Source organism: Pygoscelis adeliae, unplaced genomic scaffold (genome assembly GCF_000699105.1).
Source record: "Pygoscelis adeliae isolate BGI_AS28 unplaced genomic scaffold, ASM69910v1 Scaffold27, whole genome shotgun sequence".
Lineage (NCBI taxonomy): Eukaryota > Metazoa > Chordata > Aves > Sphenisciformes > Spheniscidae > Pygoscelis > Pygoscelis adeliae.
In genome coordinates this window covers 2,425,138-2,437,803 of record NW_008825410.1, presented here as the reverse complement: position 1 = coordinate 2,437,803, position 12,666 = coordinate 2,425,138, and the positions used below count along the sequence as shown (strand labels likewise).

The window sequence follows — 12,666 nt, the reverse complement described above, 5'->3', positions numbered from 1 at the left end:
ACTGAGGAGCCTCAGGTACATGTGATGAATGTTGAGTTCTATATAAATCACTGCCGAACCTTCCTCTCACTTTTACCAACAGAAACAAATCAACAAAATTGAGAAAAGCAGCAGGTTGCTGACAGCTTTTTATGTGGTTGGGGGAAGAATTATATTAGTATAGATGTTGCAGCGATTATGTCCTAAGGCCCTTTTCATGGTCTGGTAAAGGGGGCTTACCGAGGAAGAATTATACAGAACACTAACACAGGAACAGCACTGATGTCTGTGTGGCAAACTGCTACCCTACCCAATACTATATGGATCTTAGTAGTTCCAGCAGGTTGATACAGAGTAAAGTATATGCTACAGTAAGTGTTAAACTTGTATAAATCTCAAATCATATGTATCTATATAGTGACAAATATCTATAGTGACAAACTCTTCCTTTAAGTCAACAACTGAAAAACTGACTTCAGCAGGTAAATAGAGAAATTGTTAATTTAGATTCATGTGACAGTAGACTTTTGCTATAAAACATGTTATTACTGAAAAATGTGAAATTGGAAATTAACCAAGTATAGAGTCTTTATGTCCTAAAACTACAGTATGAGTAAGAAGGATACTTGCTGTTTTCTCTTTTTCCTCATTGTTTTTCTTCTTTTTTGCTTGCACCTAAAAAAAAATTAAATCAAATGTAATGGGAGAGCAGCTTTGGAAATGCTGTTTTAAATAAAATTTTGAGCTCTTGTTGCATGTAAATGAATGATGGCACAACAGTGGCAGAACATACTGAACAAAAACCCGTGAAGAAACACTGGTTATCTGTGTGTAATACGCATTATCCTATAAACATCAAATTTGGGAACACACTCTGCTTTTAATACACAGCAGAACAAGAAACTGTACAGATATAAAGTTAAAATTACTAAGCTAATAATGTGGCAAAAATTCTTAATGAAAAAACGCAACACATTGGAACCTTCCCAAATTTTGTAATCCTACAAGAATACAAATCCTCAAAGTAGATCTACACAAGGGTGAGAGTAAGATTATTATGTCCAAAATTTTTTAATTCACTGGAAAAGGGAGCCAAAAAATTTTAGCCATCTTGAAATCTGCCAATCTAGTCACAAACACCAGAGAGAAATCTTGTGAAGGACGCCACACCAATCACTTAGCCTCATTTCATTGAGCTCTAAAATATCCATAAAACGTTGAAAATTTTCAAGAAAATTAATTCAAAATGACTTGTAGGTGATAGGGGCTGTACTAAACAATTCTTACGAGAAGTTTTTATTAAAGAGAAAACTACAAACAACTTTGAATGTGCTGCACTCCTAAATTCAACTGTACAGAGCAGAACAGTTTCAGTAATATATTAAATCTAAGCTAGTTCGTTCATTCACTCATGAGCATCAGTAAGCTAAAAGCATTATAACGCCTGAAATTGAGGTTTCACACTGACCTCCTCTGTCTGATCCGATTCTGATAGGGATTCTGATGATAAAGGTCCATCACCACGATCGGCTTTCTTCCTTTTCCTGTGGTGATTTTTGCCTTCCTACACAAAGTAACGTATTTGTGAGTAAAGTCAGGCCTTTCAAACTATAAAACTTCTGCTTAAAACTTAGACTGAAATATTATTTCTAAGTTGTGAAATATTTTAAATATTGTTGACATTAAACTAATTACTCATCATCAACAAATTAGCCTACCAACTGCTAAAATGCTTTTAGTGGAAATAATCTTTTTCTGTATATTCCTTTCTCTTGTTACCAAGATACAGCAGCCTTCTAAGAGCAAGAGGAATAATACTACGGTATGGTCTGTTATTTTAAATAACAACACATGAAGGAGTAAGCATTTGAAAAGAAAAATGTTTTGCCACTTTTAAATACTACTGAGTAAATGAAGATGTAAATTGAGAATATGCGCATACAAACACTGCAGCTTCAGACTCTTGCTTTGTTGATGAAACTAAAAAAGCTCCTCTACATTTATGCTCAGCCAGGACAAGCTGTCCTTTCCAGCTGCACTTCAACAGTTCATATATCATCTCAGTATATCTAAAGGACAATCTTTTTTTTATTTTAAAATTTTGATGCTGCATGAGATTGCTCTGATGAGCTACTTCCTGCCCCCCCTTTGCTCTGGACCAGGCAAGGTGTTCCTAAGACTGAAGCTACTTTCTTCCATTCAATTTCTAAGGCCAGAAACTGAAAAAATTCTTGCTAATTGTCTTTTTGCAAGGTGGGGTCACACATCTCAGCTGTGCTATTTTGTCTATTATAGGTACGTCAATCCTTTTGCAAAAGTACTCGTGAAAAGTACACATGATGCAGCCCATTTGAGAGACAGGGTATCTTCACATAGGGGAAGACCTCTAGTCCCCAAATGCCCTTTGCTTTCAGAAGATGGGTGAAAGTAGCATTACAGCTTAACCAAGAATAAGGGGCTATGGTAGACGCTTGGTCTTTGAAGAGAAGCTACTCAAAGTTAAAAGGAGCTGGTGGGAAATGGAAGCTCTGAAGTGGAAGCAGGAACAAGGAAAAAAAAAAAATCAACACATTTGCCTTATGCAATGGAGAATTTGTACAAAGTCAATACTGTTGACTGTAGTAGTAGAGGCCGATGTGATAAGAAAGGTAACTGGAAAGACCAGGGTGGACTCCGAAAGCATTGTTAATTTACAGATAGTGTAGAAATAACTGAAATTTAAGTCAACAAGATTATTTGCATTAAACCTAATGGAAGGAAGAAAGTCCTCAGATGTGTGTACAAAATGGTGAGGTGGTGGGAAAGAGAGAAGGTTTTCATGCTCAGAGAAAATACAGAATGAAGTCATTTTTCTTAAGCTAATGTATTTTTCTCTGGAATTTTTCAAAGCTGTCATAAGTACAGTATCTATAATTATGACTACATTTAGATAAATATATCCTCTGCTTGATGTTCTGTAATTTACAGCAACAAGCCAGTATCCTACCAGGCATGCCACTGAAATATGACACATATTTTTAGCTCAATGTGACTGCTCAAGATAAAACCCAAAATACTAGAATGCAGCTGATATACTACAGCAGATTAGATACTTTTTCATTTACCTTCATAACAAAAACAGATCCAGCAGTTTCCACTAACAACAATCACTAAAACAGGAGTTGAATCCAACTAAAAGTCTACCTCAAATTGAGGGTACTGAATACCTTCTGTGTACTTTTGGACAGAAAATTTCCATAGATGTAAATTGAGGCATTCGATATTTGAATTAAAAAAAAGGGGGGGGGGAGCGAGCAAGCTCCATTATGTATGTAAAATGCAGCTCTGATATAAGTATTTCAAGAGTAAAAATACCTTCTCTTTTTCATAATCTTCCTTTGACCTTTTCTTTTTTGTGCTGTCCTAAATAGAAAGAAAAACATAAACCATGACAAAATCATTTCAGGAAAAAAGTAGAAATCCCAAAAGCAGTCTGACCCATTGTCTTTTTCCGTCTACTGAAGGTCATTCTTTGAAGTTGTTCTTTCTACCTTGCAGTTAACAGGAAAAATATGAAAGAGCCATAATTTTGATGCAGCTGCTAATTTCCTCAACCAGCAGTGTGAAAAGGTCTGTATGGAATCAGGTAACAGAGTACTTGCAGTACACGTAGAGTGCCCCTGGAAAGGATACCAGCTATCACTACTGTAACCAGATATAACATACGTGTAACATGTAACAGTCTTTAGTCCCTATCCATGCCCATCTCCGCTGATCAGTCAGGGGTTAAGGAGGTATTTCCGTGGAGTCTTCTGCCTTCCAATTTCAGCCCTAAGGGTATCTCTGTGTCCCCTTATGTAGCAAAAGTTTTCAAACTCCCATTAGCACAAATTCATAGGTGTATGCAAACAGTGACTCATCACAGTTTATACCACACTGAATTAGGTATTCCAGTAAAAGCCTGTGATAAAGTCTACACACAGAATCTTAACAACTTGCTGTATTATTAACATTTAGGCAAGAAGTACAGTTGTTATCCATTGTAACACTGAAAAATGCTAACAGAACAAATTGCCTCATATATCTTCTCCACTTTTTTGTTCATTCAGTAAGCCTGTGTATGTACATTGCTTTACTTTCAGCAAAGGAAAAAGACACCCTCAATTTAATATGCATTTGGAAAAGGCTCAGTTCTCAGGAACTTGGGAAACTACTCAGTCCACAGATATTTAGACAGGCAATATTCTGGCCACTGATATCCTGCAATATCTGTATTTTCACAGATGGTGTTCAATTAAATAGCATATTCACAAGAATTTCACAGAACATTTAATTTTCAGTGTTAATGTAGATTTAAAACTAAACATTAGAGCAGCACAAAAGCTGCATATGTTTGAATTCAGAAAAATAGCTAAAAATTGCTGGAATAAAGTGTGTTCATTTTCTAAAGATCGAACTATTTCTGCCAGGCATTGTGGCCAGCGGAGGTAGATTCCTGATTGCATCTGGAAGATACAAGCACAGCTCAGCTACAATAAGAATGCATGGCTTTACATTTGGAAGATAAAAAAAAAATATTGATATGCGAAAGTCAGAAATGTTTATGTCTTTATAACTCAGATCAAGAAAACTTGCCGAGGCTAACACATCTGCATACTTACCTTGCTGTCTGACTCAGATTCAGAAGTTGAGCTTGCTGAAGATTTCCGTGAGGAACGATACTTCTTTTTCCTTCTTTTCTTCCCTTGCTTTTTATCCTATCCACAAATATTGTAGGAAAAAAGAAAAACACAACCCTGAATTTATTCTCACTAAAGACTTACATTAAATATAAAGAATAGGGAACACCAAATTCCTACATGTTATTGTGTTCTCTTGAGGAATAAAGTACACAACAATTGATTCTTTTAGCAGAGGACCTTCATAACTCTTCTGCATTGAAAAAATATAAACTGGTGAAAAATCCAGGTTCTCTAGATTCTGTTTATTATTTAGGTGTGTGCTGTAGAATCTGATTATCTGCAACAAAGATTTTTGCTAAAAAGTAAAAATGGTATGTTTGCATTTTTATGATTAGATGGGGGATTCTACTGAAAAAGCATACAAGTCAATGTTGAAACAGAAATGGATCCAGTTTACAAGGCAGCCACCCAAATTTACAGTGTTCATAAAGAAATTCTTGAACAGATATATATCTAAAATTTACAACTTTTTTCTATGTACCAAACGCATAAAAATTAAATAGGTTTATGCAAACCAAGTACTCAAACAATATTCTAAAACATATTACCAAAATCTGTGTTAAATAAGCCTCATAAACAAAACATGTTAGATTCTAATACATTAGTTCTTACCTCATCTTCTGAATCAGATGAACTGCTGGAAGAATCAGAGCTTGATGAAGAAGAGGAAGATGAAGACAACTTGACCAAACACAACAAAAAGTGAAGCTTGTGAGATGCAGCATTTTGTCTGGCAAATAGTCAAAAGTCCATCCAAACACTCTCTTTAAAATGTCTTCATTTGCAATCTATTATCAATGGAATTTTACTTCCAAGATGCTGGTCTTACATAGATTTTCTTAAATAAAACTGTAAAAAGTCACTTCTAATGTTTTTCATTTAATAATATCTATCTAATGCTCTTTTTCTCCCTTTAAGCAGAAGTAAAATTCTCCTTGTACAGAATGTACGCCACCCCTCTCAAATAAAAATCAGTTAATTTAACAGCTAAATTCAAAATTACAGCTATACTTTCTCTTTCCAAGAGAACTTAAATGACAAATAGGAACAACCCCAAAGCAAAAAAGCTCAGAAAACTGAAAATTGTGCTCACCCTATTAGATTTCTTCTTTTCCTTTTTCTTTTTCTTAAAAATAGAATAAAACAAATGTTACTTTGGCATCATATTATTTTGTCGTGCATTTAGGTTTACGTACATTGATGCTGGCTTTTAAAATGTATTTATGACATTCTGTATTGGCAGCATCGATGATAAATCCAGTTCCAAACACAGACTGTATGAAATTGAAAATAACTTACCTCTTTCTTTTTGGAGGAACTCTCGTTTCCACCCACTAATTTCTCCCTGTGTTTGTCCAGTTCTTTCCTCCAATTCTGAAAACAAAACCAAACAGAAACAGACACACGAGTGTCATTTCCAAACAGCTTTTTCAAGAGACTTTTTCAAAATCCTGTCCTCTACCTGACATTACAGCTTTCACAAAACCCACGGAAAATAAACAACATATAATGTTAACCAAGGCTATAATGCATTTTATTTTACAGAAGATTAATATTCATCGAAATACTGTGTTAGTTCACACCTTAATGTTCAAGTTATTTGGATTTAAGAGGTTGTTATTTATCTTGAAGGTCATCAATTATGGTATTTTTGCTTTTGTATCACAGTGTTCTTGCTAGAGCACTTTAGAAAGCCAGGGTACCCTACCAGAAAAATTCCTATTTTGTCTTAGTTTTAAAATCACAAAGCAAAATTTCAAGACAAATTCTCCTGGTCCTTCTTCAATGTATGGGTGTCTCTAGTGTCTGTACTGGGCCTTGTCGGTGTCAATGATGATTCGAATATTAAATTATTATACACATCTTCATAGAAACACTCTTATTTTTATTAGGCCAAGCATACTGCACAGATAAAAGTCTCCTCTCATTTCTCCTTTTCAATCCCTCACAAGGTCTCTAGCTCTACCTAAAATCCCCCCTTCAAGAGCTCTGAAACATCCAACCTGCCCCCATCAGACTGAAAGGCTGCTAGCTTCCACCTGTGCTATTCCTGCTTCCTGTGTCAGACACACAACGTGCTCCCTTCTTTATTATTCTTCGGATCCCCCCTTTCCTCACAATGAAGCTGTATTGGTATTGTATTGGCAAAGCAACAATAATCCACATACTGTGCTGAAGGGACAGAAATATCAGGAATTAAGTAAGATTATACCTGTGCAATGCAATATGATACACAGATCCCTAAGTCAGCATACTGTGAATTATGAAAAATGCTGCTGAGAGACATGGCAGATTAGCCAGGATACAGTGCTGCGTGTAATGTGTTTCCATGGTCCGTACACCTATGCAGTATTGCAGCGGGTTGTGTACTTTGATACACCAGCTACCCAGAGCTACCCCAGGGGTCTCTAACAACAGCCTGTGCTTTATTAGGCAGGCGTCCTCTTGAAATTATTTTAAGACTGTGCTAGTGTTATGTTTTAAACAAAAAAGCACGTCTGTCAGTAATATAGGAGAGAGCACCTCATTCAGAGACTTATAATCTTTTCAACTGTGCAGAGATTTGTTCTTAGGAGCTTTAGGAAGAACTCATGGCCATTTCACGATTCCCTGCACCCCTTCCTACCCTTCTGCCATACTGAAAGGCTGTTACCTTCTATCCATGCCAGTTTCAATTATTTCACAATAAAGCAAAGATAAAAGCAGGGAAGGAGTATGATAAAATACTAAACCAAAATCACGAAGCTAAAACTCACAGAGCGCAGAACAACTGATCCTCTCAGAATAGCACCCCGTGACCCTCCAAATACTGGTATAACTTCTTAGGCAAAAAGGTATAGCAAGAGCAGAGGTACCATGCCCTCCCAATAACAGAGGAGGAGCATAATCTACTTCAACCAGAAACTCGCACACAATGATGAAGACTACTGCTTGAAGCTTATGCCAAGATACCAGAACCCAAGAAGAAACAGTTAAATTCATCATATACTAATTTCTTCCTATGTATACCACAGGAGTTATATGTGAAACTTTCTCACACCATGCTGATCTCCAGTAGGTACTGAACACAACCACCAGAACAGCTGCATTTATAGTAGGGAACCAGCATGGAATGTGATCAGCTTAGGACAAGAGAGGAAGAAGTGCTTTCTAGTCCTATCTGTATATTGAAGGCCATCCTTTGTGCCTTCTCCCCTATCAATATTACATGTACATTCCTTGCCAAAGACATCTGTTTCCAGTAATACACCTCCTTCCAATATATTTGGATTGTGTGACCTTAAACAAGTGAAGATTAGCACAACAGATGTTAGTTTATCATGCTGGAAAATGCACGAGTTTCATTTAAACACATGCATTTATATAACTATATTTACATTTATGAAAAGTTCAAGTTTTATTCAGCAGCCATTTTCAAAACTTCTTATATAGTGTTTCTCTGAATTGAGAGCAGCTCTTCATTGGTTAAGGGGTAACCTTAACATCCGATACAAACGAAACAAAACACTTACTCATTAAAAGATTCAGTGAAGTGAAATATTATGGGTACTTGGTGCTGCTAACAATAACGGAAGAAAAGTAGCATATAAGATAAGAAGAATACTAATAACATTACCAACCTCGTTCATCTTTTCTTCAAACTCAGCCAAAGCCCTGGATCCTTTCTTTTTCTTTTCTAGTTGCTCTTTCACTTCTTCCCTACATAAAAAGGATGATAGATCACAATTACTTTATTTCCACAATTAAAAATACCTTCTTCAGTGTCTAACTTTTTTGTAGATTTTTGAAGTTTAGCTTTGGCTGAACTTCCAACAGAAAGAAGAGTAAAAGCATCTTAGATGTTATGCATATGGTAATCTAACCCTAATAACTTAAGTACAGTAGTTAAATCCCTCTGTAAGATCTAAAGCTAACTTTGCAATTAGGTAAATTGCTCTCTAATGTCTTATATGAGAGGAGGCAAAATGGACTGAACATAAGGTAAGTTGTTGATAAATACCTCAAAGTCATGATTTTGTTGGGTAGGGTAAACCGTGTTCTAAGAATATACCAGCAAAATGTTTTTCTAGAGATTACTTTGTTTAAAAATTAAATATATCTGCAGGCTTTAAGCATTAGGATTTGTGAAAGAGGTAAAACAACCAACGTTTTCCTCTTCTGAGAAACCGTTGCCAAAATACTTAAAGACAAATGAGAAACATGCATTTCAAAATGAAATACTATTGTTTTTAAAAAGAGGAGATTGAATACATATTTAGAAAAGAACACCTTGGCCAGAGAGAAGGAATCTTTCAAAATGTATTAATGTGTATTCTTGGGGGGAGGTAGGTAACTGTGTCATCTTCGTAAGGGAGAACAAATCTTTCACTCAGAAGAGCAGACAAGTATTGCCACTTACCATGTTGGTCTCGGCCTGTTCAAGTAGTCTTGTATTGTTGGTCCTGAATTTTGGGCAGGACCTCGTGCTCTGGCCATAGCTATGGGATTCATATAGGCCTTGAATATGAAACAACAAAAAGAAATATAAAATTCATCAGCTGTGCTATGATACCAAAATCTGCCCTTTTTGTTCTTCACAGAAACTTTTTCTCACTCACTGAAAAATATTTCTGACTTGTTTCTAAAAATATAAAATATTTAACTAAACCGAGTTGATTCAGTCTGGCAGAAAGACTCATGTAAGTGCTTTCAGTTTGATACACTGCGGCAGAAAGAACTCATCCACAAAGAGACCATGTTCCTTACAATGATTCCCCTCCCTGAGCAATGATTTTGCAAACGGAGTACAGTATCATGATTGCTGAAATGTTCTTCCTTGGGATGTGGAAAATGTAATTACATTTCAGCTTTTACTCTCTGGGACAACTGATCTTATGCCTCTAAAGTTCTGCTCAAAATTGATGATAGTAGATTCAACAAATTCTGCATAAAGTTTCTTGCTGTAACACCAAAACAAGCAAGCGGTGGTGCTCTGCTACAATTATGCATGTATGAAAATTCTGTGACTTAGGGCTGTTTTAAGGAGGAAAAAAAATACACCCCCCCCGAGCCCCCAATGTTATGAGGTATTCCATCTTTCAAACCCGTGCATTCTCTCCCTATTCACTCTAAAAATCTAATAGGTTCTAAAAGACGAATTTAAAACTCCGAATCCATAATCCGCCTCAGCAATTAATGGAAAAACTCTAATCTAGCAAACAATTATTCACTTTTTTTTAATGCCAGTAATATTTTGCTCATGCAAAAGGGAGGTACATGTACCCCCTTACCTCATTGGCTTTTATCACTACGTCATCCCAACACGTCATGGTTTACTTTTGCAAAACATAATACACACTGTTCTTACTGTTCAGAGTTCGGAGATGAGAAAAAAAATCAAATGGTCAAAACAATGACTAGCTTTGGTTGCCCATTCTGAGATAATTTTTTTTTTTTTAAGAGTACCAACATTTTGTAGATTTAAAGTAAAGATTTGACCACATATGTAGCTCTTACATGTCCGACGCTGCTTTTTGTCAGGCCATAAAATGAGCATTCAGAAACCACCATGCACAGAAAGTGGCCATTTGTGAAGGCTGTCAAAAGCAGCAGCTGCTGCCTCCCCTCCTGCTCCCCCCACCGCAGAAGCAGCGGCCACAGCAACGCTGGGTTTCTGGACTGGAAAGACTGGCAGCCTTCAGTTCTTGGGGCTACATTTAGTCCTGGAAGAGGGACTCCGGGCTCTGCCTGGGAAGGGGCAGTGAGCCGGAGGGAAGCACTCCTCACACTGAATTTGGCTCATGGTCCATCAGGTGGACCACACTGAAGCAATCAGAGGACTCTTTCTAGTGGACCATTTTTTGACTCAAGTTGACTTTCCAACTCTAAGGGTGACATTTGCTGCCATTTCTTGGGGCTTTGCTTTGTTGCTTTAATTCATACAAAAAGGTTAACTAACATGGGCAAGTAAACGCTGAGCTATGCCAATTTAAACTAGTTTAATCTCAGCTTGGCACCTTCTTTTGTAGCCAGGTGGATATATGCGCTCAAGTAGTTATGGCACTTAAAGATACATATTCACATTAACTCTAGCATTTTATTATATTACAAATCTACAAGCAAGTAAAAATTTTGCATTTGAATTCAGCTTCGAGCTCCTTTAGCAATGCAGGAAAGCAGTATTTGAACACTGTTTTCATTAAACAAAGGTAATTTCAACGTACTAGATCCACTAGAGAAGACAACAGAATGACTTGGCTTACTCCAGTGAGCAAAGTGAGTCAACTCTTTTTGGTTACCATTCAAGAATTTATATCTGAAAGCTCTAGCTTCTTACATAATTATTATTCCTAAAACCAAGGTTTCTTGTTGCTCTTAAATAAAAATTAGCTACTTTCTTACCTGAGCTAACCCAAAATGAACACCCCATTGCCCCCCAGCAAAACTCTCCCTCTACCTGCAGAGGAGGCTACAACTGCCAAATGTTGGTTTTTCCACTTCCTCAAAGCGACCCCAGATAATTAGTTAGGAAGCTTCCTCCATTCAGTGGCTTTCTGTAACTTTCCGGCAGCAAGCACATAATGACTGAATACTGCTCTGTATTCCACGATTAGGAAATTTATGTCTTAAAACATGTTCTTACAATTTCAAACAGGTTTATTTATGAAGAATTACTTCGCCAATAAACATTTCTTAGAAGTATTTACACTACTTTGCCAAATTGCATGTCACTAGCCAGAGAGAGCACAGAAATGCACTCTCAGTAAAGGAAGTGCTTGTCTGCACATTCATTTTCGTCTTTTGGCAGTTTGCTCAAGCAGTTATTAAAAGGTATTTGTTGTATAGCTTCCACGCTCATGAAAAGCATAAGGCACCTTCAGTCAGCTAGGGTTCTCTGGGCAAGCAATATAAACTGTTACTGCCTTGCAAGTGTCCTGCAGATGTGAAAAAACCAAATTTATTTTCCAGCTCCAAATAGTCAAAACGATGGTGTATTTAAGAAGGGACATGGGAAAGAAGTAAGAGGTAGAAAGCTCTATGTTCACAGAAGAGAAGCAAAGGGTCCTATATTATAACTTGTCTGTACTAGCAGCCATCATGGCATAATGAACCTTATACAGGAATATAAAGATTTGCTGGCATTCGTAGGTGCATCCCAAACTAGCCTATTAGAAGAAAATTAAAAATAAATAAATAGACACCCAAATACACCCAAAAACATTACGAGAGGGCAATACATTTCAAGCATAGGCCGGATCTTGCAGTCTAACACTGTCAACTCTTTCTCAGTAGACTCCATTATTTTGATGCCTCAATAAAGTAATCAAAGGCACTTAGCTATCCCTTTGTATAACATATATGTCTATCATGTCCATTACATATTAGTCCACCAAGGTAAGCAAAGACATTTCCCTGAATGGATCTGAGTATGAACTCATAGCACATACTAGAAAGAAACAAAGAAAGGGGGAAAAAAAAAAATATTTTGACTTGGTTTTAATGATAAAACTCATTAATTGTAAATTTACAATGCCTAAATGAAACATGAGCATAAGGTGAATGGCTAACTGGTACAAAAAAGTTTGAAGAAAAATATGAGGAGGAACGAATGTGTAACAGTATAAAACTAGGCTCTGCCATCAGGTGTGCAGAAGTGCGTTTTTGGCCTCTGACCGCTGGCTCCCGAGGTTAGCAGAGCGCCGCATAAAGCTAAATTTCAAATCGCTCAGGTACAGCTGAACGCCAAGTTTAAGGAAATACGGCTTAGTGACGACCAGAGCTACTTCAGCAAATGCTGCAACTCCCACTGGGAACGTTTTATTTTTGTAAGGACCAGGCCAGCATCTTAATCATCCTCACTGAGCGGACCTCACGACTGCTGCCGGATTTGACAAGGCAGTTAGAGGGTCTGCCAGGGAGCCGCGGGCACGTGCCTGCCCCCGCTGAGGGACGCCCCACACGGCACCTCCGGCAGCCCAGGCCCCGC

At 37.2% G+C, this 12,666-nt stretch overlaps 1 protein-coding gene across 1 annotated transcript; it reads right to left on the bottom strand.

Annotated features, from left to right (window-relative positions):
* Window positions 1-549: 549 nt before the first annotated feature.
* FAM133B (family with sequence similarity 133, member B) lies at window positions 550-10,066 on the bottom strand. The gene is made up of 10 exons (XM_009330513.1): window positions 10,048-10,066; window positions 9,100-9,197; window positions 8,321-8,399; window positions 6,000-6,074; window positions 5,794-5,826; window positions 5,313-5,381; window positions 4,620-4,715; window positions 3,334-3,381; window positions 1,448-1,543; window positions 550-654 (listed from the first exon to the last, which is right to left on the bottom strand). The coding sequence occupies exons 2-10, from the start codon at window positions 9,189-9,191 to the stop codon at window positions 550-552; spliced, it is 693 nt and encodes a 230-aa protein (XP_009328788.1). The 5' UTR covers window positions 9,192-9,197; window positions 10,048-10,066.
* Window positions 10,067-12,666: the final 2,600 nt, after the last annotated feature.

What these genes read in the sequence shown, in the direction of transcription:
- FAM133B (XM_009330513.1), bottom strand. Translation starts at nt 9,191, where the DNA reads ATGAATCCCATAGCTATGGCCAGAGCACGAGGTCCTGCCCAAAATTCA. An exon ending in AATCTGAGTCAGACAGCAAG is followed by an intron (nt 3,382 to 4,619) that starts GTAAGTATGCAG and finishes CTTTCTATTTAG; the next exon opens with GACAGCACAAAAAAGAAAAG. An exon ending in AAGATTATGAAAAAGAGAAG is followed by an intron (nt 1,544 to 3,333) that starts GTATTTTTACTC and finishes TACTTTGTGTAG; the next exon opens with GAAGGCAAAAATCACCACAG.